Genomic DNA, 27,806 nt, shown 5'->3' on the forward strand with positions numbered 1-27,806 from the left:
CTTTGCATTTATTTATTTTGTTCAGAGATAAAGTGTAAATACAATGTGTTCTTGAAACTATTAATAGTTAAATATTTATTTTTATTAAAGTTGTAAACAACCTTTCTCAGGCATACAGCTTAATTAAGTGTAGTAAGATTGCTCAGAAAACAACTGCTTGAGTAAATTAATCCTGACTGGATTCAAATTAAAGTCTCACCACTGAGAAAAAGAACCTCAATTTATTCAGAAAGAATCTGCAGTTTATCAAATGATCCATAGCGTTGGAACAGACTTTGGAAGTCTCCTAGTCCAACCACCTGCCCAGGGAAGGAATCTTTAGTGCAGGAAACAAATGTCCAGTCTTTTCTTGAATGTCTCCGGTTGTGGAGCATCCATAATTTCAGGAGGCCGTTTCTTCCATTCAGTGGTGGGATGCTGCCAGTTTAACAATCAGTCCAGTGAGCGTGCGCTTCATGCACATGCAGCACTGAAAATGCAGCATTTAGAAGCTCAGCTGCTTATCTCCTAAGTCAGCAACAGTAAGTAAAACCGCTGGGGGGGGATCAGCTGTGCTGCACGATTGAGATGAGCTAGAAAGCAGAAAATAAAGGACAAGATAGAGCAGGGGTGGGCGGGCGGGACCAGCTGATCGTCAGAGCTACCAGTTCGTCTGAACCTGCCCGAACCAGCTGAATACCACCTCTGCTTCCATTACTTAATAGCTCTTACAGTCAGGAAATTCCTCCTTAGTTCAACTTTGGATCTCCTACTCTAAACCTTCCATCTGTTGGTTTTTGTTTTCCCCTCAGGTATTAGAGGGAATACATTTCTTCTTCCCTGTGACATCCCTTCACAAAAACACTCCTAACAAAAGCCTCCCCCCTCCCCCAAAAAGAATAACACCCCAGGGAGGACAAGGATTCCCAGCAGACCTTCAATACTGAATATCTGGCATGAGGGAAGAGAAGAAAACCAAGATATCCAAGACAAGTGGAACTTTCATGCCTCACTCATTTGGACAGAATGGATGGCCGGAATCCTGAAGCAGGGTACTTCAGAAAGGAGAGATCATATCTAGAATAATTTATTTCATAGGAAAGGAAGAAGTCAAGAAAAATAAAGAGCTGTGAAGTATAACTTGCAAGATTCCATTATTATAAAATAAAAATATGTCCAGCTATTCTTTTTGTTTGTGTGTCAAGTGTTGTCTTGATTTCTTCTTTTCATTTGTCTGTCTGTCTGTCTGTCTGTCTGTCCGTCCGTCCGTCCATCCATCCATCCATCCATCCAATAAAAATGGCTGTGTGTGTGTATGTTCCAGCATAACTTGGTAATGCCTGGAACAATTTCAACCAAACTTGGTACACAGATTATTTACTCCCTGGAAACAAATACTGTGGGGGTAAGACACCCCTAACACCCTAACTAACATGGTGTGTGTGTTCTGTTAAGATACATCCTGTTGTGCCTTAAAATGGTTTCTACTGTACAATGCAGTGGAGTTGCCATGGCTTTACTCCATAAGAGGGCTCCCTCTGGTAAGGGGAAAAATCCAACATTAGAAATTATATTTGGTCCGGACATTTTCCCCCTATAAATAAATACCTGGCCAATGCCAGGTTATCGACTAGTGTAGAATAAAAGACGTTTCTCTTCATTCTAGCAATTCTTCATGCTAGCAATTCTAGCAATCATTTCCAATAACTCTGTAATAAATAGCTTACATATGAACTTTTTTTAAAGTGCATATTCCTTTCTTTTGGTGTAGATATCAAAGTTCAATTTGAATCACAAGAAATATCTGAGGAGTTCAGATTTGCTTTATATAGTTCTACATAAGTAGGAGGCACATTAGAACATTATGTTAAAAATAAAATACCACTACTGAATGGGAACAAAATATGAGGCATTAGTACTGAAAATAGAACTTGAGAAATTACTTAAGTTAAATAATCTTATTTACATGAATAGTGATGCTCAAATGAGGCTTTAATTTAATTCCATTTCTAAATGCAATATTTGTGACCATCTCTGGAAGAAAAACTCATCTTCTCTCTCTCTAATGACAAGGTCAGACAATGAAGCTTAGAGAAGGGCTTGAATCACATGGAGCGGGGGATAACTTCAAAACTAGTTGCTAGGTTGCCAGGCTGGTTTTTTTCCCCTGAAGTTTTGCTATGATCTGTCTCTTGGTTTCTCAAAATGTCCTTTCCCCACTCTCACTTTGAAACAAGCATCTTTTTTCCCTCTAGGCTTGAGCATTTCTTCTGAACTTATCTCGGTAGGGTTTACAAGGTTACTTAATAGAGCTAGAGGTGTGAAGGGTGCTACTGCTGGAATAGCTGTTTTCTGTTGCCATCTTTTTGAAAACCCTGGGCTGTCTAAGCTGAAAAAGTGGGAAGAAAACATGATATTCACGATTTCTCCCTTTGGGATTAAACTGAAGTGCTGAATGTCAGGACAGCTTCAGACCACGGAAGAGAGGATAGTACAGTAACAGACAAGACATCCAGACAGCCACTTCATAATTAACTAAGTGCAATTTCACCCCTGAGAATTTCTCATCTTTGTAGTAAATTTCAACAGCAAATTCTCTTTCATGAATGGAGATTAGATAGAAAAAAAATGCAGAATTTCACACACCCCCCCCCCCGGCATGGCATGAATATTTATAGTGTAACTAAGCCGGGGCCTATAAATGCTTGCAAAGCTGATAGCCCCATCTACTTACTTATTTACCACCAGCTGTGAGCAATTTCTCAGTGGTTTACAATCATATAATATATACACATAAAAGCAGCTATACATACAGAAATAAGAACCAGGGTACTATATAATCTCATAACTGTTAGATCTGAAATGCCCTGTAGAAGGGTGCAGTTTTCAAAGTCCTTCTAAATGATGCAAAGTAGGTGAAATCAAAATTTGCTGAGAAGAGGCTTTTTCATAAGATCAGTCCAGAACAATAAAGTACTCCCTTCAGACACTCCCTGGGTCATGGGGTACCCTTGGGATAATTGTATTGGATAGATGGGTTCTGTCTGGAAAAGGTGGTTCTAGGAGCCAAACCAGCTCTTTAAATTATATTCAGAAGCCTGCTGGAAACCAATGCATTATGTGACTCTAATGACTCTCACCTGCCCACATGTGGTCCGTAGTATTCAACCACAACTGCAGTTTTTGGATGGTTTGCAAAGACAGACCCCATGAAAAGCAAATGATGATGATAACGATCCGGCTCCAAATAGGACAGTAATTAATTCTTGCTCCAGAAAGGGCAGTGATGGCTAACCTTTTCCCCATCGTGTGCCAAAAGTGGGGGGAGCGCATGCCCATACCCATAATTCTATGTGCATGACCCCTTGCGTGCATGACTCCTACCCCCTCCCACTTTTGACACGCGATGGACCCGTTTTTTGCCCTTCCCAGGCTCCAGAGGCTTTCTAGGAGCCTTGGGAGGGCAAAAATGGCCTCCCCCCCAGAGGCTTCAGGAGGTTTTCCTGAAGCCTCTGGAGGATGAAAAACAGACCTATGGGCAACATGGAAGTTCAGGCACAGACTTCTGCTTGCCTGTAGGGCCGTTTTTCGCCCTTCTGAGCCTTCAGGAGACAGCCCAACGTGCAAACCGGAAATCCATTCCTGTACTTCCAGTTGGTGCATTGGGTTGTTTTTTGCCCTCTGGAGGCTTCAGGGAAGCCTCTGGAAGGCGAAAAATGGCAAAAAATGAAGGCCAAAGTCAGCTGGAGCTGACAGGGCAATGCCTCACATGCCCCAACAAATGGCTCCACGTGCCACAAGTTCACCATCATGGAGGTAGGCCTATGATTGTTGCATAAGCTTTTGCCAAATGCTCTCCTAGCTCTATATTTCTAGAGTCAATCTCAGTATTAGTTTTGTCCCATTTAAGTCCATGTAGACGCTAGACACTAGGTCAAGAGTTTCATTGGATCTCTAGCCTGGTTTGGAATGAAGATATACAGGTGTATGATGAAGTGTCATACACCAACATATGGCCTCCTCTGATAGTAAACAACAGGTGAGGACAAACCAAATGCCAAGGTACATTGCAAGGGAGTGCTCACCTGTCCAGTCTCTCATTTCCATCAGCTCTAATTGGAACTGCACACCTAGAAGAATGGAACCACTGCAGAACAGTGCCTCTGATTTCCATCACTTATGGATTGCAAGACACCGTAATTCATGATTCAGAAATTCAAAAGGACTAGAAGGGCATTTAAGATCCAGGAAAAGTCATCCACCAGATCATTTTTTTTCTGTCCTATCTCTAGCCATGAATTTTGACTGAAGACAGTCCAAGTGATCCCACTTTCTAGGGCATTCGGTAATTTAGAACCATATCTTGAAGATAATGGCATAAAGCAGCCGAGTTCAGAGAAGGCTTCTTAAGAAAGGGCCACAACAACGCTTCCTTCTGGGTGCTGCTGACTACTTCTTTGTATTCATATCACCCTATTACCCCAGAAATAACCAAGAGGTCATAGATCCAACCCACATGTGGCAGAACATACCCTTACCATAGCATTCATTGAAGCCATAATGAATTTTAGAACAGTGGCCCCCAACCTTTTGAGCACCAGGGACCAGTTTGGTGGGAAAAGGTTTTTCCATGGACTGGAGGCATGGTGTTGTGTGCTGCCTGCATAGTGCAGATGGGGCATCACTTGTTTGCATGGACCAGTTGCTGGCATGCCACAGACTGGTTCCAGTCCATGGACTGGGGGTTGGGGACCCTTATTCTAGAACACTGTGCAAAAAAGTGATCACTTCAGAGGAAGGGGATTATTTGGACACCTTTCAAACACTACCCATGAAGAATCTTGAGTGATTAGAAGTCCATTGCTACTAGGTTCTCACCAAGAACTCCCAATGAGAGAAATCGAGCAAGGCAGATAAGGAAGAAGGAAATTTTTAGGAAAGATATTTGGAATTGTTTAGAAAGGACTCAAACAATTATTGTAGCTTATGCTCACTTAATAAAATACACCAAATTGGATAACATCAGGAATTGCAATTATGGAAATAGAAATAACACTGCATTAGATGCTACTAGATGACATCAGTGTTTCAGTCCATGTAAATGATTTACTAATGGAATGAGTGGAGTATGAGTTGCCAATATTTACAAAGTTTGTGAATTTCCTTTAAAATGTAAAAAGTAGAAATGTTTGCTTTGAATGTTTAGTTACACCTGACCAATAAGTGCTATCAATTCTATCTGTGATCAATAGCAGATTCAGCCCATGGAAATTGTCTATGTCGAGCACTTGGACTAGAACCACACTTTATTAATAAATTCTATAGAAACAAATCATGAAATCCTAACTGTGAAGTCCTTTCCCTTCCTCCATAATCCAGGTAATTAGGGCAGAGCCAATTTGAGGGTTTTTGTTGTTTTTGTTGTTGTTATTGTTTCTCATTTTCTGGGCTTAAAGCCTGTTTTTTTAACTATTGCTGCATAGGTTTCCCAAGGTTATCTCTGTGGCTTTCTACACACATTGCCTACAGAGAATAAAATGAATGAAATATGAATCTGATATATGTAAAATCCCAGGTTGTATTCCTGGCATATTCAGGTAAGACTGAGGAGGTCTTCTACCTGCAACTTTATAAATCCATTGCTAATCCATATGGAAATAAGATCTATAGGCTAATGCCATAGCTCATTAGTAAAACATAGGGTACTTTTTATGGATGCAACTTGTAAAACAAGGGCTCTGGCTTTATAATTTGAGGAACAATCCCTCAGAAATTAAGTAATAGTATGTGAATATTGTGTGAATATGAAGTAGGAGCCAAGTAAATGTCTCTACTAAATGTAGATTATGTATACTATTAGGTTTCAACATAAAGGGAAAAGCTCTAGGGATAAATTCAGCTCATGTTCTTGTGAAATTCAAACATATTTCATAGGCATATGGGAAACGGCAATATAAGCCATCTTGTTCTATGTCTATGTGTTAAAGAGAGAGAAAGAGAGCTCTATAATGCAGTAACATGATATTGGAGTAACATGATATTGTATTTCATTCCTTTTAATCAGAGTTGTGATTTATTATTAAATCACAGTTCAACTCACTGGTCTATATGTTCTCCAATACTTGGACATATTTGTGCAAATATATCTCTTCTCTGTTCTGTTTTTACAAGAATCACTTTTACATATAATTTCTTTCAGGTAACAAACATTGCCCAAAATTTACACAAGGCTATTCAATATAGGGAAATAGTCTATAATAATATTTAACTACTCTGTTTTTCATCACTTGTTGCAATGTTTTTTCTAGTTTACAATATAAAAATCTTTCAGAAAAAAACAGGCGATTAATTTAAGATCACAGTTCTGCTTCCATAAGCATGCTCTGTGGAATGTAAAATGGTTGTGCTTTAATAATGCTTTTACAGTTATTATAGCAAGTGAAGAATTAAATATTAAATATTGTGCCTGCTTTTTATGGTACATAGAAAGATATGTGAGTATTTCTTTCTACTAAAACTCCAATTTTAAATTCTGACTATGGGCTTAAACTTTCCTGGCAGATTTGTTCCTGAAAAGAAAAATTAATTGTACTAGATCAAAAATGGAATAAGGAATGTAGAAAAAAACTGGGTGATTTTACAGAAGCTCATTTGCTATATATTTCAAATTCTTTGATTTTTAGAAATCTCATGTAGCATTAATTAATAATATGTTCACTTCTAAGGCACAATTTACACAATTATTATGTGTTTCCCCAGGGAGATCTTCTCGCAATAAAAAGCCTTACTGATTTTGAAATCAGTGAAATATCTTATCTATTTATTTATAAATTTATACATTCATATTTTAATACTTTTCTATTGATAATTCATGTAAATAAAATGAATAAATAAGGTTTTGGATAAAGAAGAAAACACTGGAACAACATATCTACAATTAAGTATTGTAGTATAATTCTAAATTCCTGTCATTTGGGAATTATTCCAATGAATACAGACTAAGCCTTGTTGCGCCATCAAATAGTACAACTGCACAACTGTAGTCGCAGTTTTTAATAAAAAGATGGTAGCTTGCTCAATCATACACCTTGCATTTATTCCTAAATGCTTCTCAAGACACATTGAAATTTTTGAAATTCTGATGCTCTCATCCGAAGCTATAGCTTGCAAATGTTCTGTAAAGTACCACATGATTTTGTGTCCTCTAGATTTATACAGTTCTAGAGATCATTCTTTAAAAATGATATGTGGTTCAAACTAAATGTACTTAAAAAGAATATTGCAATTTTCGTATTCTCTATGAGATACCTCATTTAAGAAGACAATGAAAGATAATGGGATACTTACTGCAAAAAAGATTTGTAGAGCACTGTGAGCCACTTCTATATATTGATATTCAAGAACGCACCCTGACACAGTGATGTAGCGATGGTCTTCTGGGGCCCAATCTGGGGCTGGAGTCACAGATGTCACTGTGCAGCCTGGGCCATTTTCCATCCACCAAGACCGGTGCATTGAAATATTGAAGGTCAGAATAAGATCTGTTTCCTGTCAAAGGGAAAAGTCAATAAGCAATCAGCTGAAGTTTAGTTTGAACAATGGTTTTACTTTTTCAAAAAAAATTAAAATGATCTCCACTCAGTTTTAAAATTTGCAACTAGACTTGTAATTTGTGACATAGTATTTCAGTTTTTATGATATCATTCAGCTTCCACAAATAAGAGAGATGGTGCTGTCTCCTGTATATCCAGTGACAATGAAGACTGGCGACAGAAGGCCACAATCGGCTTAAAGAAGCAACCTGTGAAAAGGAATCCAAATGTTCAGCCAAGCAAGAAAATGAAACCTTTTGTGTGAAATGGCTGCTCAGAATCCAATCATCCCCACAGATTGTTCTTACAGTTCCATTAATTTTTATTATCAATATTGAGCTATCTAATGAAGATTTTGAAACTAAAGACTCTAAGGAAGAGACCATCAGAGAAATAGCAAGGGGGAAGTCACTGAACACAAAAGCAACCATTGATGGTCATCTCAAGTTTGTCAAACTTTGGGAGGAATGTTCAATGGGCAAATGAGTCAAAAGTAAAATATTGGGACTTCATAAACGTTATGTCTGATGGGAGAGAACCATTACATTCCACAATAAGAACTTGATATTAACCATTGAATATGAAGGTGATAATATCATGGTTTGGAAATTCAGGTAGTCTTTGACTTACAAACACAATTGAGCCCAAAATTTCTATTGCTAAGTGAATTTGCCCATTTATGACCTTTCTTGTCACAGTTGTTAAACGATTCACTGTAGTTGTTAAGTTAGTAACACAATTGTTAAATAAGTCTGGCTTCCCCACTGACTTTGCTTATCAGAAGGATAATGTAGCCATAGAGATGAGTCAGTTACCAAGCATCTGAATTTTGATCATGTGACGGTGGGGATGATGCTATGGTTGTAAGTATGAAAAATGGTCACCGGTCATTTTTTTCAGTGCAGTTGTAACTCTGAACTGTCACTAAATGAACTAAATGAGTGAAGGATTTTGTATTTTGTGGCTGAAGTAAGCAGAAATTTCTGTTTTACATCAGGCCATCCATCCCTTAGCACAAGACATGGTATGTATCATGTTTCGAAATGGCCAAATGAATGTTAGACTGAAACTGCATAGAATGTTGTGCCACTACCACGCGGAGGAGAGCCTTCTCGGTGGTAGCCCTGACCCAATGGAACGATCTCCCCGTGGAGCTTCGTACCCTCATCACCCTCCAGACCTTCCGCACAGCCCTTAGAATCTGGCTATCCCGTCAGGCCTGGGGCTAAAGATTGTAACCCGCCCGAATGGTATGAATGTTGCGTTTTAATCATGTACTGTCTTATATGTAAAAGTCTGTTTTCCCCCCTTCCTTTGGATTGTGAGCCGCCCTGAGTCCCCCCAGGGAAAAGGGCGGCATACAAATAAACAAAACAACAAACAAACAAACTATATGATTTCACTGGGAAGCCCTCAGATATTCCTGAAGTCAGCATGAAGGAATGAGCCAAAATGCCTACAAAGGAACATAGGAGGTTGATCACCAAGTGGAGGAAGAATTTGGTTGCAGTTATTGCCACTGATATTACTTGAAAAGGATGCTTCCTTTTTTACATTCGTGCCAGTCTCATACTGACTCGATTATTTTGCTTATGAAATAAATGAAACAAGCACTAAACCTTGGTGTTATTTGTTCATTCAATTTATTATTTATTATCGCTCACTTGAAGCTCCAGTACAGAGTTATACAAAAATTCAGAAGATCAAAAAGACGCAAATATATTTTCAGAGAACTGTAAATTGGAATAGCCAGCTAATTGCCATATATTTGATTGTTCTCATATATTCAAAGCCTGTAAATAACCAATAAGGCAATCTATACATTGTATTCAGGAGTGGGCTTCAAAAATTGCAGCAGGCGTGGGCGTGGCCATGGTGGGCATGCCTAATCGGCCCCCTGCACCACAGCAGGGAGGGCAAGCCTCTGCGCGGGCCCTGCAGTTATCTGGCATGATGAACGGGCTGTGTGGAGACTCCTTGAGGGGTGGGACAGGAGGGGCAGAGTGGGATGGGTATGGCCAGCCAGGGGGCATTTGGGATTCACCGAACTGGGCAGAATCCTAGCTAGAGGATCACCCAAACCCATGCGAACCCCTAGCAGTCCACCCCTGATTTTATTCTTTATATAGCTATACTGTATTATGGTTTAATGTGGTGATAAACTACTGCATAAATACTATAATTATATATGATTTTTATATAAAGCTCTTAACTAAATACCTTATCAAAATTTCTTAAGAAATGACAATCATCCAGTGAGGTCTTCTTTATACTTTAGCTTATAAGTGACTAAAGAATAAGAATATTAATAAAAGGAACCACACAATTATACTATCACAATGGAGAAATACAAAGTAGAATACAGATAGTCCTAGTTTAGTAACCACAGTTGAGACTGGCAGTTTGTGAGTGAGGCAAAGTAATCACTAAGAGATACTGCAACTGCACTTATGATCTTATGTCAGCTTTCTGTTTGCTTTACAGACTTGCAGATGATGAAAATATTAGGATTGGTCATACAATTATTGTTTCATCACTGAAAATTTGTAGAGATTCTCAGACATCTAGTTCATGGTTGTCCCAAAGGTGTTTTTTCAGAAGGCAACTGGACTTTCTTGTTTTTTCTTTGAAGACATTTCGCTTCTCATCCAAGAAGTTTCTTCAGCTCTGACAGGATAGTGGTGAATGGAAGGATTTATATTCCTCGCAGACACCTGATCATTTGTATCCTTTTAGAGGGTCCTTGAAGCACTTGGAGATTTATCTGGGTCCTTAGGGTCACTTGGGTAGCGCTCCTGGTTCCTGTAGTCTGCAGGTTTTTCTCTGGAAATCCATTCCTACTCCCACACCATTCAAAGGATGTTCATCCCCAATTGGTTAGCTAAAAGTCTGTAGAAGTAAAAGTCTGTTTCATCACTGTTAGAATTCCAAATGGTCTTTAATAAGGGAGCTGCTAAACAAGGACTACCTGTACTTCAAAAATTTGCATTGTCATTAAAGTATGTCTATGTATGTATGAATAATTTATAGTAGATTTAGAGGTGAATTTTAATGTGAACATTTTTGCAGGTGACACCAGGTTATTTTGGACTTAAGTATTACAGATCAATATTCTCTAGGAAGATCAGAACTGACTGACCAAAAAAAAAAAAATACCTCGAGGTCATAAGGTGATGAAAAATTCCAATTTATTCCATGCTAGACATCATACTGGTGTGGTGAGTATATTTTAGCTACAAAGAAGTGTTCTATTATTCTATATTGTTATACTGAGTATACGTACATAGAGAGATAGAGATAGAAAGAAAGAGAGAGAGAGAGTAAGTGTAAATAGGTAAATAACCCTTTAGAGATCACAACTACAGAGCAAACTATACTTTTCAACAGATGACACGAAAATAAAACTATGAAGACTACTTCCTTTTTCCTCTCATTATTTTTGGTTACAATCAGTCAAACTCTTTTAATTTTAATTTAATTTAATGTGAAAATAATGCTGTTGTGTTTTAATTGAAATTAAGTATTTGGCAGAATGACGTTTAAATACCATTGGGATTCAGGTTGATATATGTTCCCTTTGAAGACACCTGAGGCAGAAAGAGAAACCCCTCCCCTTGTTATCTTCCTTAAAATCCACAAAATAAAAATCTTTTACCCTGGGAGAGGGGAAGCAAAAATCAAATCTACTGTAATGAAATCGTAAACTACTGAATTCCTGGCCTACTTCATATTCTGTTCTAGAGGGTTAACAAGGCAGAAGGCTAACTGCTAGTTATGATGATAAGTATAGAAAAATATAGGTTGGATAAACTACGGTTTTGCTCCAGAACTTTCATGAAGTCAGTCAAATTTCTATATGATTGTAAGATTGAATGCAGTTCAGCAGTATTATAGAGCAGTTGTATGCATATCTACTAAGATATTAGTCCTAACTCTAACCAAGATGTGCAATGCACTCTTAATAGTCTGGTAAGAGATATGGTTCGACAGCTGAGCAAAGAAAATCTGTCACAAACAGTGCTACACTTAAATTATTTAAATTATCTACCTCTATTATCTAAACAAAATCTAAACACACCAAACATGGTCATTGGCTGCTTGGCTCCATGCACTTCACATCTGTGTCAGTCTATATGTGAAATAACAACCAAGATGGCCAATTACTCTGTGGTGTACTGCCTTTTATAAATAATAGATTAAGAGTGAATGAATAATTTATAGAGGCAATGAGGGTATTAACAGTAAAATGTGTGCCGCAGAAATCTGTAGTGCATGAGTTCTTTAGGCCTGACTTAGAGTTCAGCCTTGCTGAGACTCAAAGCTGCAAATGGAAAGTTCTTAAGAATGAGGGCAAATATATTTGTCCCAGGATAATGTTGCAAGATCGAATCTGGGTCGATCACTGAAACCAGAGGTTTACTTTTCTGAGCTTTAGAACTGGTGCTGGAGTCCATCTTCAGTTCTTTAGCAGATGTCATAAAAAAGAAGATGTCCTTTCATTGAGCATATAATTTGACTCTAGAGCGAGGGAAAACCCTAACAGACATAGAATGATGGTGAGAATTTAGCACTTGCTCTTCATTGCATTAGGACAAAAAGGAAAGAGTTGTACAAACAACTTTCTGTCAGTGAAGTGTTTTTGTCAGTAGAATAAATGAAAGGTTAGGCAATATCACTGCAATTCCTGTCATAGCTGATGGTGTGCTTGTAGCTATCCCCACAAAGGAGGAGCAGCATGATAGGATTTGGCAGGAAGTAATTGAAACAGCCCAATGGGAGAATGTTAAATTAATCCAGATAAGATCCCGTTTAAGTTGAATGAAGTTAGGCATCTGGGACATATACTTTCATCAAGAAGCATTAAGCCAAATGATAGTAAAGTTCAAGCTATAGTTAATTATTGCATTACAAGATAAAGAAAGGTTAACAGAGAATTTTGGGGGAGGGTCAAATTGAACTGATGGCAACCTCTGCTTGATAATGCCATGTTGCAATAGTCTTGGGGATATGACAATACATTGACATTTCTGAAAACTATACTGGACCAGATCTTGTTTCCTGAACACTTTTGGGTGCATCTTATAGATGTTTGGCTGTGAATCGCAAAAATAACCTGTAATTTAACCTATCATGTATTATTTTATAGACATCTTCTGTTTTTGCAATTTTTTAAAAATATAATGTATATTTTAAGTTTAGCAAATTAACAAAGTTTACTCATTTTAATTTTACTAATTACTAATGCCCACTAGAATGGTGTCGTTTTATTGAGTCATCAGTGTTAAGTTTCAAGGCTGTCCTGTCACACAATGGCAATATACATTCTTCAGTATCTGCTGGCCATGATGAACATGTGAAAGAAATATACAAAAACATGGAATTGCTGTTGAAGCACATCCAGTACACCAAGTACAATTGAATATCTGTGGAAATCTAAAAATAGTAACTCCGCTGCTTGGATATATCAAGTAGATGTACCAAGTACTGTCATTACATTTGCAAATGGGACAGCTATGCAAGAAAGCCATGTTACATTAAAACCAAAGAATTTGGTTCCAGGACAGAAAAACTACTTGTTGACCCGACAAAAATATGTTTGCCTCTGTTTCACATAAAACATGGACTGATGTCAAATTATGTGAAAGTGATGAACAAGGAAGATGAAGGCTTTTGTTATTTCAGACAGATATATCCAATAACTGATGCCAAGATTAGGGAAAGCATTTTGTTGGTCCACAGAGAAGATCTGTCATCAGTGACAAGCAGTTTGAAGATTTGTTAGTGCAGGCCAGAACAAATTAACTGGAAAGCATTCAAAGATGTCATTGAGAATTTTCTTGGCGATTACAGAGTACCAAGCTACATTCAGCTAATTGACAAACTTCTTACAGTGTACTAAACCATGAAGTGAAACCTGTTACCAAATATTCATTTTCTGCCTTAATGCTTGGACTTATTTCCCAACAAGCTAGGTGCAATCAGTGACGAACATGGTGAAAGTTTTCACTAGGTCATTGCCACAATGGAAAAATGGTATCATGGAATACATCAGTGCTGGCTAACTACTGTTGGACACTGAGTACAAACAAAAATCAGCAGCAAGCATTTAGTCCTGTTGAACCCATGCAGAACATGGGAAATATGTTATGATTAAATACATTATAGTCATTAAAAGTTAATTTGATATTTCTCAAGACTTTTATGTAATACAGTCACTTGAAATTACTGTATTTTTCACACTATAAAATGCACTTTCCCACCCCCCAAAAGTGGGTGGAAATGTCTGTGTGTCTTATAGAGCGAATATTGTGGTGGTAGGGGTTTGGTACACCATTGTTTGCTGCCACTGCCAGGGAACACTGCAGCCTTCGCTACCAAGCAGCTACCAAGCAGCTGATTAGCAGTTGGATTGGTCTCCCGGAATACCACCAACCAGCTATTCTAGGTGACGAGCCACCTGTTTGCACTGCTGCCTATTGCTTCTGATTGGTGGCGGCAAACTGGCGATGGCGATCAGTGGAGAATTGGCAATGGCAATTGGTGGCAAGGGCGAATGGGTGACAGTGAATGGTGGACGCAATAGGCAGCGTGACAATCCCCACTGCCTAGAATAGCTGATCGGCGGTATTCCGGGTAGCTGATCAAACCACCAATCAGATACTCAGCAGCAAAGATGCCAGTGTTCCCTGGCAGAGGCAGGCTTTTTGCTGTTTGATGCAGGGACGCTAGCCAGATTAATACCTGATGGATCCTGAGAAGCAGAGGCATATTTTTTTTCTTGTTTTCCTCTTCTAAAGTTAATGTGTGTCTTATAGTCTGGAGCGTCCTATAGTGTGAAAAATACGGTATGTTTATCTTCAGTTTAAAGGAATCTAATAACCACTAAAAGTTTTCAGGAAGTAAAACCTTTGAAAAAAAATTGTTGTCCAGTGTGTTATGTATAGGACCTCTTTTGAAGTTATATGACGTAAATAAGACAACTATTATTCAAGTAGATGCATCTCAGAATCTCAGAATGAAATCGCAGAATGAGTTGGGACTTGCCTTTTACAAGAGGATGTTCATATGTATTAAAGATTTTGACCAACACAACAAAATAATACTGCAGCAGGAAAAAGTTATTATTGTGTTTGCTTCTAAGAAATTTCATCAGTTTATTTAAATCTTAAAACTTTAATGTTAAAAAGATTATAAATGGATCAGAAACCACAAGGCAACTTCTGTAAATTTCATTGGCAAACAGTAGGAAAATTGCAATGTTTTCAGTTAGAAAAATGCAATCTACAGATAGTCCTCCAGCATGTTTCTAGTGAACAACTGTTGATTGTAGGTTTATTTTCTATAGAAGCATTGCTAAATATCGAATTATTGAATGACATTGTTACGGACAGCAAAACAACTTACTTTGTACATTTTATGTCTAAGGCAGGAGTAGATTTGTTGATGCAACTGTAATAAAGTCAATTATAGCCCTTATCTGGTTTTGTTCACTCTGGGTGGCCATGATGGACAAAGCAACTAGAAATTATTCTGCAATTATATTGGTGCATGAAGCTATGATCTTCACATGATGGTGTCTTGAATACCCGGTAAGATTACTATACCTAGTCATACAAGTAGTCATACATGCTTAGTCTCCTTCATAAAACATTATCAAAGTACTCACAGAACAAAATAAAAGTTTTTTGTACTGGCCAAATGATATAATTAAGAGTGTCAATTTAACGGAAAGGTGCAAGATTTATAAAGAATAGAGGTTGATGTTAATGTTTGTTTTTCCTTAATATAACTTTATTAATTTTCAAAAAATATACAACGTTAAAAGATAAACAAACGAAAACTGTTTTAAAAAAGAAAAAGCTAGGAAAGAGTGACAGTGTAAAAAAGAAAGGGAAAAGCAAGAAAAATAAAAAAAAGAATGAATCACAACATTTTTGGTGTCGTTATAAATAAAAAGCACTTTAAGATTAACATTTGTCTAGATTATTTCCCATATAATTCTAATCATCAAATTCCAAAATCAATTTTTCATTTCTTTCAGTTTGTCTCAAAAAGTCCAAGAAATGTTTATCCAGTATCATGTACAAATGATAATATTGTTTTATAAAAATCCTCTGAAAATTATAATTTAATGGTAAACTTCAACCCTTTCTTCCATACATTCTCCCTATGTTTCTACTATTTCTGTTAGATAAGTGAGCTTCATCTATTTTGGAATTGAAAATGGAACTTTCATCTAGATAAATGACATTGTTTACAAGATCTTGAGGAGTAAGATTAACCTGTTTCAGTCCAAAATATTTTCAATCCAATGAAATTATGGAGTGAGAAATTCAAATAATTAAATCAATACTTTACAAAGTACAAGTACAGGTGAGAATGTTTATTTAGTTTTATTGGAACTTCAGAATATACTCTTGACTAGCCTGAAGTTATCCTTGCACAGTTATTTCCAAACCTCATGTTAGGAACTCTCCTTCCATCTATCAAACAAATCTTCTGCCTGGATTCCTCAGGGAATACATTTTCAATGGCAGCAGCAACAGGCTAAGCATAAAGAATATTATGATTGGATTGGCAAGCTTACTAGCAGCCTGTAGAGCACAGGATTCAATGTGCATAGCAACAGCAGGGGGTCGGCAACTGGAAAGGATAATAACACCATATACAGATTGTACTGTGTTGAGATACCAGCAGGAATAGTTAGTGACGCAATAGGAGATATCATCAGGAGAATCAAATAACCTCAAGGTTAGGATAGAGATTGAAACTCAGGCAACAGAGTCAAACTGTATAATCTCTGCAGCTGTAGTGTCTTAGCAGTTGGCTCTACTTCAAAGAAGCTGAAAAATCATGATCCTCAAATCAATAATTGGGAACAAGTGGAATAAGCAGCATTAGGAATAAAATTTGGTGTGTGTGTGTGTGTGTATGTGTGTGCCTTTGAGTGAATATTGACTCCTGGCAATTGGATGGACAAGACCCAGCAATTTTCTTGGCAAGTATCTGCCAATGTTTTTAGATTTGACCGATAGAGGGACTGGCCTATGGTCACTCAGCTGGCTTTGCATATAGGGTGGGACTAGAACTGTCAGTCCCTGGTTTCTAGCCTGACTCTTTAACCACTATACCAAACTGGCTCTTATTAGTACAACTACTTATAGCTAAATATAAGAGAAGTTGAATACTGAGTTTATATTTCAGTTCTTTATGCAGAATGAAGATAGTTTTATAATTATTTTCTTAATATATTCAGAAATTTGATTCATGATTTATACATGCCCCTAAATTTTAATCCTGGTCAAATAAATCAATGTTATATTTCTTTCCTTTTTCTTTCCCCTTATTTAACAATCTAACAAGATTGTTAAAAAACAAGATCTGACGATTTTTAATTCCTCCAAATATCTTAACACTCTTTTTCCCCCCTGCCTTTCTCACCTAGTTTTTTAAAAACTTTAACAGGTCTCCTTTGTAAACCCAATAAAGGAAAATTATCCAAGTCACTTTCCTGATTTGTTATTGGAGTTGGCTGACATAAAAATGTGAAATATAAATAAATACATAAAGATGATAAATCCATAAATAATCTTCCTTTCCTTTCCTTTCCTTTCCTTTCCTTTCCTTTTGTTTTGTTTCCTTTTCCTTTCCTTTCCTCCTTCCTTCCTTCTTTCCTCCCTCCCCTACTGTTTCTCTAAGGAAACCAGGGTAGTATATAATTAATGTAGATCTTTATGAAATACAATCGGTCTAAAGACACATTGTGCGCTTCATGGTGAGTGGGTGGGAAACTAAATTAAAAGGAATCACTTGATTCTCTCTTCTCTACTAGTGACTAGAATGTAGACATATTTCGGTCTGGTTTAGCCTCCATAGACTTTCTCTTCTTTCTCTGGCTTATACATTTCTTTTTTTTTTAATTATTATTTTTTTGTTACATGAACAACACATACCCACATCAGTGAAAAAAACAGAACAAAAAAGAACAAGAAACAAAACAGAAAAAAAACATCATCACATATAGCATGTCATTTGGTTATGGGTGTTTTAACATTTATCATTTTTATACATTTATTATTTCATTTAATAAGTATAATATACGGTTTGGGTTGCTTTGTTTACCATCCTTTCTTCCTGTTATAACACCACCTTATTTTCCATTTTCTTTCTTGCTTATACATTTCTTGATGTATTAGGGCTTCTTAATGCTTACCATCAAGTTTCTCAGGATGCATTGTCCATACACCAGTTTTTAATCAATTCAGTTGATAAAAGAAAAGCCTTTTCAGCCATTGGCTCTAACACCTAAAAGTCCTTCCTGATACCTTTCAGCACTAAAAGCAATGAACTTTAATAAGAATGACTTCCTGCAGAGATAGTTACAAAGAAAACCCGTTGGTCTCCGAGGTGGGGCATGGGAGGAGTCACTGATAGGGTATTGTCACGGCCCAATTGCCTGGAGACTGAGGTAAATCTGACGATACTCCCTCTGCTCCTCCTTTTGACTCCCCAGATTAACCTCAGTCTTCGGCCTAAAAGGAGCTATTTCATGACTCTCTGGATTTCTTTAAATTTCCTAAATCTCTTTAAAGTTCTAAGGTCTTTCACTACCTTTCTTCCTATCCTCCTACCTCTCTCTCCTGCGCTCTCTTCCTGCCTGCACATAAGCTACGCTCACTGCAGTTTTGCGGGCCCTGAGCCATCGGCACTCGGGGGGGGCAGAGCTCGTGCACCGCCACCAACCTCACAGAAGCAGCGATCCAGCGAGAACAGCATGGACTCTCACTTGAGCCACCTCAGGCATTCGGACCGTGTGATCGGCAGTCGCCATTTTAAATCGAGAGCGATGCGCAAAGTGTAGAGAGGCGTGCTGGTCGCAGCTGCCACAGCGCTTCAACACCACGTTCGTTCAGGAGGGTTCGTTGGGCCTGTGCTCCACTGATAATCTGGGGAAGGTCTTTTCACCAGCGGTGCACCGGTTTCCTTTCGACCCGCAGATCGGCGGGTAGCTGCGAAGAAAGTGGATTCGAAGGAGCGCCGAATCCACGCGATAGAAGAGGAACCAGAGACTATCAGAGAGAAGAGAGAGAGGCTACGAACCATGAGTACTGCGATGGTGGAGGCCACCAGGAGCAGAGGAGCCTGGATTTCCAGGTGCAGAGAGAGACCCCAGGGAGGGCAGCCCCTTATTGCCTCCCTTGTTGCCATCCCACTCCCCTAGGGCGAGGGGTGATCATTTTGGCCGCAGGGCTGTGAGTTTCCCCAGGCAGCGCTTGGCCCCTCAATCTCCTGGCTCCAGAGGTAACAGGGAACCCCCAAGCCTCTCTCCTGCCTACCCAGAACCCTCTGAAAGCTTCTAAAACATGTTAGCTAGGGCTATAGCGGATGGCATTGCATCAGACATGCAACACCAATTTTAGGGAGCCAGGCATAGGTCTATTCGTGGGGCTCCACGAGAGCAAGCAGTCCAGCCTGAGCCCTCAGCCTCCAGGGATTTCAGAGCTTCCTCACCTTCCACTGCTAGCGAGGGCTCAGTATCAGAGGGGGAGGAGCAGAAGGATCTTGGGTTCTCACAGCCACAGAGGCCCCAACCATCACAGGCCTATTTCCTCCTGCCTTATTTAGTTCCTTGCTACGCAAGGCCAAAGCCACAGCAGACTTGGACCATACCCCAAACCAGAACCCCACTAATCCCACTCCTAGTGGGGGAAATAAAAAGGGCCCCTTTCACAGGCCCCAGGTTGAGAAGGAGGAGATTCCCCCCCCCAGACCTCTTCCTAGTGGTTCTCAAGTCCCAGTGGTCCAAGCCTGGTTCCTTCTCCACTCCAGGGAGTAATGATTGCAGATTTTATAACCTGAATTATTCTTTCACCCAAGCCTTACAGGTCCCTCCTGTGGATGCCCCAGTAGCAGCCTTGGCTTCCTCTTCTGCCATGGTGACAGGGATATATCTAACTGCCTGAAGGCAGAGGACAGGAGAGCGGAGCTGGTCATGCGTAAGACCTTCCAAGCTGTCTCATGGGCAATCAGGGCGGCGGCTGCTGCCTCTTTCTTCAATAGGTCCACCCTCCTATGGCTGGAGCAGATCCAAGACAGGACACCAGCATCAGACATGAGGCTACTGCAGGTCATTATGTAGTTGATGGTGGCTACCCAGTTCTCGGCAGACGCCACCTTGGACGTGGTAAAGTATTCTTCCAGGATCTTGTCATCCTCAGTGGCTTCCAGATGCCTCCTATGGCTACACCATTGGCAGTCCGAGTTCCGGGCGAAGTGGCATCTGGCAGAAGCAGTGTACACAGGGGACAGGCTTTTTGGGCCTGCCCTGGATCCCATCCTTGTTGAGGACAAGAACAAGAGGAAAGTCTTCTCATCCATGTCCAGATGCTCAGACCACTAGGTGGCCCCTTATCCCAGGAGACCCTCCTATCCTCCTCCTGAACAGGACTTCCAACAGCAGAGGTATTCTGCTCCCAGGTATATATATATATATCCCCCCAGACAGGGGGATAGGCAATTTTCCAGGAACAGGTATAGATTCCAGCAGCCCGGGAAGCGGCCCTTTCGAGGGGGGGGGGCTGCCCTTCCACAGAGCTAAGTGATTCAGGACCGGATCACCCCATCGGTGGTCACCTTTCCTCCTTTGCGGACCGCTGGGAGGGCATCACCACGGACGCCTGGGTCCTCCAGACAGTCAGGTCGGGGCTCCACCTGGAGTTCCGTTCTCAACTCCTGAATAGATTCCGTACCTTTCCCTTCTCCAAGAACCTGGTAAAGTGCTCTCTCATGCACAAGGCCATCGCCATCTTCTAGAAATCAATGCAGTAGAACCAGTTCTGGAGGGGGGAAAAGAGTCAGGGTTCTATTACCACCTGTTCCTGGTCCCCAAGAGCTCGGGGGTGGGGTGGGGGGTGGAGAGCAATACTAGATCTCAAACTGTTAAATTCCAGGATTATATACCATAAATTTAAAATGGCTTCCCTCAAGTCAATCCTGGAGGCGATCAGACAGGGGGACTTCCTAGCCTCCATAGATCTCACGGAGGCATATCTCCACATCATGATTGCCCCTGAGCACTACAGGTTCCTCAGGTTCTCCTACCAGGGTAGGGCTCTTCCCTTCGGGTTGGCCTCTACCCCCAGGACCTTTACCAAGGTGCCGGCCGTGGCTGCGGCCCACCTTTGTTCCTTTCCCATTTGCTTACACTGTTACCAGGATGATATCCTGGTACTAGCCCTCTACCAATACAGGGCTCTTCCCTTCGGGTTGGCCTCTACCCCCAGGACCTTTACCAAGGTGCCGGCCGTGGCTGCGGCCCACCTTTGTTCCTTTCCCATTTGCTTACACTGTTACCAGGATGATATCCTGGTACTAGCCCTCTCAGCTGCTCGGGCAGAAGGGGATCTCAGTTCCACCATTAGCACCCTATGGTTCTCGATTAATCTCGAGACGAGCCATCTAGTCCCTTCCACCAGGCTTCAGCATTTGGGTACCATTATCGATTCGGTGGAGGGCTAGGTTTTCCTCTCCCAGGAGCATAGGGACAGTATTGTGGATTTGATTTGAGAGATTCACAGGATTCGATCTGTTCCCGTAGCTCTTCTCTCCAGGCTTCTCGGGAAGTTCATCTCCTGCATCGGGATTGTTCCCTGGGCTTACCTCCACGCCAGAGAGTTGCAGTGGTTCCTCCTTCCCCCCCAGAAGAACAGGACAAGCGATGAAGGTCATTGTGACCCCCCCGGTACTTCTCTCCCTTCGCTGGTGGATGTCCCCGGCTCTAGCCAAGGGCTCCCTAATCAGGGAGCCAGACAGGCTAGTCCTAATGAGAGGTGCAAGTCTGTTCGGTTGGGGAGCTCACCTCCAGTCACAGTTGGCTCAAGGCTGGTGGACACCAACGGACTTGCGGAGGAACATCAACTGGCTGGAGCTCAGAGCGATTCACCTAGATCTTCGATGATTCAAGCAGACGGTTGCTGGGAACCACATTCTAGTGCTGACGGACAACATGGCAGCCAAGGCCCATGTGAACAAGCAGGGAGGCACCCATTCCGTGGCACTGCACGATGAAGCAAGACGTCTGGGATACTGGGCAGAGCGGAACCTCCTGTCGATCCAAGCAGAACACATCTCCGGGGTGGAGAACCAGCAGGCGGACTGGCTCAGCAGGGAGACAGTAGACCATGGGGAGTGGCAACTTCACCCCAGCATCTTAAACCAGATCTGCCAGAGGTTCGGTCATCCATCTGCAGATCTCTTTGCATCACCGTTGAATGCCCAGCTTCTGAGATTCATCTCACGATTCCCAATGCAGGGGGCCATCTACATCGACTCTCTATGCTGCAGATGGCTGGCAGGCCTGCTTTATGCCTTTCCTCCCCTCCCCCACATTCCCGGGTTGTTGAAGAAGCTAGTGGTAGAGAGGGCAGAGATCATTCTAGTGGCCCCTCACTGGCCATGGCGCCCCTGGTTCACGGACCTGGTGGAGTTGTCGATTCTGCCCCATTAGAGAATTCCACAGGGGGAGGGGACCCTGTGCCAGGGGAGCCTGGAGCATCCAGATCCAGAGTGGCTCCAGCTGACTGCATGGTGCTTGAGTGGGAACAACTGAGTGATGCTCAGATCTCCTCTAAAGTCATCAGCACCATTGAGGCCTCGAGGAGGAGATCCACCACCCACATCTACGATGCGACCTGGGCTTCCTTCGCGGCATGGTCAGTCTGCACAGATAGACCCATCATCTGCCTCAGTCCCTCAGGTACTGGCATTTCTTCAGGATGATCTGGAGAAAGGGCTGGCCCATAGCACCCTCCTCAGGCAGGTCTCTGCTCTAGCCACTATCCTTGTGGGGGGGGGGAATGCCCAGTCCCTGTCACAGGTCCAGGTCATTAAGAGGTTCCTCCGAGGGGTGGCTAATGTTCGGCCTCTGGTGAGAGGCTCAAGGGCTACCAGTGCCGCAGGGCATCACAGCTCATTCCACTAGGAACGCTGCCACCTGAGCAGCCTGGGCCACCCAGGCTCCCATCGAGAACATCTGCAGGGCTGCTGTCTGGTCCTCACCTTCACCCTTCAGGCATTACCAGCTAGATACGTATGCCTCAGCCGAGGCATCATTCTGGAGGAGGGTCCTTCAGGGTGTTCTGGACACTCGGGAAACTCAGGCCCAATGATCCCTCCCATGGACATCTAGATTTGATATGTCCCTATCAGTGACTCCTCCCACACCCCACCTTGGAGACTGTCAGTTGGTCTTACCTGAACTGCATATCTTGAGGGTGGTGTGGGAGCAGTCACTTCCCACCTTTCAGGCAAACCTGCGCCAGGCCTGAGTATATAGCTACAGGTCAGTCAGGGACCGAGGAGGGAGCTGGGAGGGGTCTCTGTCCCTTCCTTCCCAGGTTCTTCTTCATCTGGACCATCGGTTAATCTGGGGAGTCAGAAGGAGGAGCAGAGGGAGTGTCCTCAGATTTACTTCAGTCTCCAGGCAATTGGGCCGTGACAATACCCTATCAGTGACTGCTCCCACGCCACCCTCGAGACATGCAGTTCAGGTAAGACCAACTGACATTTCTGAAGTCTGAATAGACATGCAGTTCAGGTAAGACCAACTGACTGAAATGTTTATTTAAGGATCTGGTAGACAGCAGATTTACCCTTCTAACTCAGATGCCTCTGTCAGCATCTTAAATTAAGTTTTCAGTAGCTGATTTGTCCCTGGAAAATGCAAAACTGTGGTTGAGCTGTCTCCTGGGGCTTCTTATACTAATTTTTTTGTTTGTGTTTAGTACTAATGCAGAATTAGAGGGACTGCTGTGTTAGAGAGCCGGAAGATCAATGCTTTTATTACTTTGAATTGGAAAGCTGGTATATTCAATAGGGCTCCAGCTGAGAGAAATACTATAGAAAGTTTCCTTTCTCCCTTTTTTTCTGGGTTTCAAAATATAAAACATTAAGAAATGTGAACTCAAAATAAGAGAATAATGCATCACTGGCAATTTAACAGAACATGATAATATAGATTCTTAAAAAGCATTGTAGCATTATTTTAATTATATTCTTCCAATAAAAAAATGGCTTACTTTAGGTATTATGTCAATGAGAATAAATGCTGAAGTCACTTTCTGACACTTAATTGTCCACAAAAGCAAAAAACAAGGAAATATAAATTACCAAATTAATAAACTTGGAGAAGGCTTGTAAGGACATCAGAGTTAAGTTCTGATGGCAGGTAGAAATCTAACTGCTAAACAAAGGAGAAGATATCTGAGGGACCTTCTCTTGCCAGTCACATCTACCCGACCCACCAGAGTGGGGAGGAAAGGAATCCCTTAGGGAGTTACACCTGATGTGACCCAGAAGAGGGGGCTTCTCTGTGGTGGCTCCCTCTCTTTGGAACATCATTCCCCCAGAAATTAGAATGGCCCCCATTCTAACATTCTTCTGGAAGACACTGAAGACCTGGTTTTGCTAGTGGGCCTGGGGAACATAAGGTGGGATGGAACCCATTATATAGCTCATATGATGTGTTATCGTCGGGGTGGAGGATTCTTTTATTTTATTATATATGATTCTCTTTTATGAGTTTTATTTTTCTAATATGATGATTTTATATTCTTGTAAGCCACCTTGAGTCTCCATGTGTGAATAGGCGGCAATATAAATCTCATAAACAAATATAATAAATAAACAAATATAATAAATAAACAAATATAATAAATAAACAAATATAATAAATAAACAAATATAATAAATAAACAAATATAATAAATAAACAAATATAATAAATAAATCTAATAAACAAACAAACACACTTTAGAAAAGAGGGGAAAGGAAGAAAGAGAGAAAAAATTATGGTGAAAGAAATACACCCAGGGAACAGCAAAACTATTATGAGCACCAAAGCCATAGCACAACATTTAATAGTCATTTTTTCTGGCAGTATATAATTTGAGTGAATGTGGAAAATCTTTAAGACAGGTTGTGAAATTCATATTTATTTGTTCATGGCTACACAATCACAGAACTACGCACTATTTTAACACTTTTATGATAAGGCAAATAAGATATTTGAAAGAGCTGAAAAGATCTATTGCACATATTTCCTAATTAAAACATTTATGTATTAGCACAGAGAACATTTATACATTCGTGAATAGGTTCATGAACCTAGCAGTTTGTGGGAAGTAACAATTCTATTTATTAAATAATAAAATATCCCATTGTGCCTACTGTCTTAAGAATACTACTTGGCCACTCAAATGTGCTATCACTACTATTTCAAATTCTCCTAGCCTCACCCCCCTCTGTTCACCCTTCTCTTCAGGCTGCCAGTATATGTTTTTCACCATAATCTTTTGCCTTATTTCAGCTTTCCACTATTCCTGCTGGGATACTTCTGGAACAGGGCCTCAGGCAAGGGAAGTCTATTGTCAAAGAATCCACCATCTCCTTTTGGGAATGTTGCTCCTAAGGCCCTCCTCTGTAGACTTGCTGTATCGCAGAAGCATTTACTATCAGAAATGGCTGCACTGTCCTAAATGTTGTATCCACGAAGGACAAATTATGTGCTAGGTTGGTTAGTGGTTTCTCTCTCTCTCATTCTCTCTCTCTCTCTCTCTCTCTCTCTCTCTCTCTCTCTCTCTCTCTCTCTCTCTTCTCTCTCTCCCTACCTCCTCCCCCCCCTCTCTCCCCAATAAAAGGAAACATGAAAAAAGTACAACAAATCTGAAAGCAACATTAGGAATGTTTTCATTCTCAATACAAGATGTGTACATAAAACTCAATGGCTCATCCTTGTTCAATGAGGTGCTAATGAGGCCAGGGAGCAATGCAGTCAAGCACACAAAAATTTGAACATTAATGGAACAACCCCAACATTAAAAAATAATATGATTGCCTAATCAGTTGCTTTCTTTACAGTGCTGGGTCATTGTTAAGCAGGATAATAGGATTATGTCAAGTAGAAGACTTGAGGTATGATCAACAGTAGTGGGGACAGAGCTGGGTGTCCCATGTGGCAGTGCCTATTCTACTTAGTGGCAATAGAATTTAGTTAGCCTTCTCAACCAACTTATTCTAGGCTGCCAACAATTTTATAAATATTTTAAAAACAGCACAAAATAAATATATACATCAGCCAATAAAATTATCATAATAATTGTGAGTAAACAAAAAGAAGCAGGGTGCTAAATGTATTCAGGGTTCCAGACCTAAGGACATAGCCAAGTTTTTAAAGACTTACAAAATGCCAAACCCAGGGCTTTAAGGGTGACAACCAGCACCTTGAATTGCATCTGGTAACATACTGGCAATTGATGCAGCTATTACAATATATGTATTGCATCAGGGGATACCATTTTCTATGTTTGTACCGATAGCTATATGTGTACCAGTTGAAGCTTCTGAATGCTCTTCAGGAGTAGCCTCATGCAGAGTGCCAAGATGTCTTTTTTTATGTTGATTAAGGGTCAACTCCCAGGCCAGACCAGTGAATGTCTGATTGACACAGATTCTGGATCCTTCTATATTTTGTATGGATATGAAAAAGGTGATAAACCACCATCTTCCAAAGATATACTTAAGTTATTCTCATGCTTACACAAAAATATTGTAATCCAAAAATGGCATTTGGAGAATATCATAAATAACAGCTTTAGTAAAGATTCACTAAGACCTGCTTGATGTAAATCTGGTTAGGAAAGTGACCAATTTCCAGGTATAATAGATTAGACCAGTTCCCCACTTCCTGCATAAGAGAGACTGTATTCAATAAGTATTTTTTTGATAGTCTCCAAGCATGAAAGCCTTTGGTGTCATTACATGCTACCCAACCTGGGTGATATAAGATGATATTGTGCAGGCAGATAATACAGAGCCATATAGTTCATTTCTGCAAGTTTAACTTGCTTACTGCTCTTTGATCCCATACCCAATCAGCTCCTGAAACATTTTCTTCTTCCTAAACTAAAGTTCACTAGCTCTGAAAGCCTTCTATGTTTGTGAGCCAATTATTTTGTGAGATAGGAATACATTTGAATTGATCATACACACTAATAAAAGTCTTAGCCGGCTATGAATTGGCCCTGCTAACTTTGTCATTAGGTTTCTATTTGAAAGGTCTGATAATGTCCCATCAATATTTAGCTCAGAATGTAATGGAACAGTTGCTTTTCTGAGACTCATTCTATAAAACATGTGAAATTAATCAGAGATAATGGATCTCACAAGGGAAAGAGATCTGTTCCTCTTGGTTGTTATTGAACATCATTTTTTGAAAAAGCAGGGGGTGTCCAGTGAGACACCAAATTGGTTTTTCCTTTATTCACCTGTAAATATTTCTTAGTATTTGCTCTTCCTAAGCTTAAAATCATGAAAAATCAGCTCAAAGGGTGGAATTGTGCTTTCTTTATACTGTTCTCTTTTCAGTTTTCTGTGATCTTCTCATAGAGTACATCATTATCACTTCTGATGTCACTGTGCTGATTTAATACTTAATGCACTTTGTCCTAATCATGTTTCAGAGAAATAATTCAACAAATACCCTTTTCATTACTAATATGTTGTCCAATATTCATTTTCTCTGTATTCATTCGATCATTTTCCTCTTACAAAAATCTGATATTTGAAATAAAGAATAGGTGTAGTCAAAGTAGAAAAATGAACTATAGTGAAAGTATTTATAATGCAAGAGCTGTTAACACAAATAATAAATTTTTGTATTCAATACTTACATTTGTTATTACAACAGGGCAGAACCTCTGTATATATGATATATTATCTAAATTCAACAGACTGCCTATGTATCCATAATGTTATCTGAAATAACTGCTTTTCAGTGCAAATTCAACATCTGAACCTTTATAGCAATACTCTTTGTAGTAATTGATGATTCTGGATATCTCTGAATATGTTTGGAGTCCTGGTGGAGCACGCAAATTCTGCTCTCAGTCTGGAATTCAATCCTGACAGGCCTCAAGGTTGATTTGGCCTTCCATCCTTCAGAAGTTGGTAAAATGACGAGCCAGATTGTTGGGGGCAATATGCAAATAATGCTTATATTGTAAACTGTCCAGAGAGTTATGGGGTAGTATTTAAGCCTAAATACTATTGCTAATGCCACTGTATATTTATTGCAGATACAAACATTATTTTGATGGCAATATCATTGCTATTTTTAATTGTCAATTGATTGTGCTTTGCATTTGTATTTGTAACCCACTTTTGGGGTTGTTTTTACTT

The 27,806-nt window shown here is 40.3% G+C and overlaps 1 protein-coding gene across 6 annotated transcripts in view; it reads right to left on the reverse strand.

The window, feature by feature from the left end:
• Positions 1-27,806, reverse strand: part of NKAIN2 (sodium/potassium transporting ATPase interacting 2) — a 595,332-nt gene that overhangs the window by 130,595 nt on the left and 436,931 nt on the right. For all 6 annotated transcript variants that reach the window (XM_087718532.1, XM_087718534.1, XM_087718536.1 and 3 more), the window contains exon 4: positions 7,327-7,527. In XM_087718532.1, coding sequence (XP_087574658.1) covers positions 7,327-7,527 — 201 coding nt within the window. The remainder of the gene's footprint in view (positions 1-7,326; positions 7,528-27,806) is intronic.

The sequence above is a fragment of the Thamnophis sirtalis genome, unplaced genomic scaffold (assembly GCF_051295495.1).
Source record: "Thamnophis sirtalis isolate CommonGarterSnake01/CBP01778 unplaced genomic scaffold, rThaSir2_p1.2 scaffold_6, whole genome shotgun sequence".
Taxonomy (NCBI): Eukaryota; Metazoa; Chordata; class Lepidosauria; order Squamata; family Natricidae; genus Thamnophis; species Thamnophis sirtalis.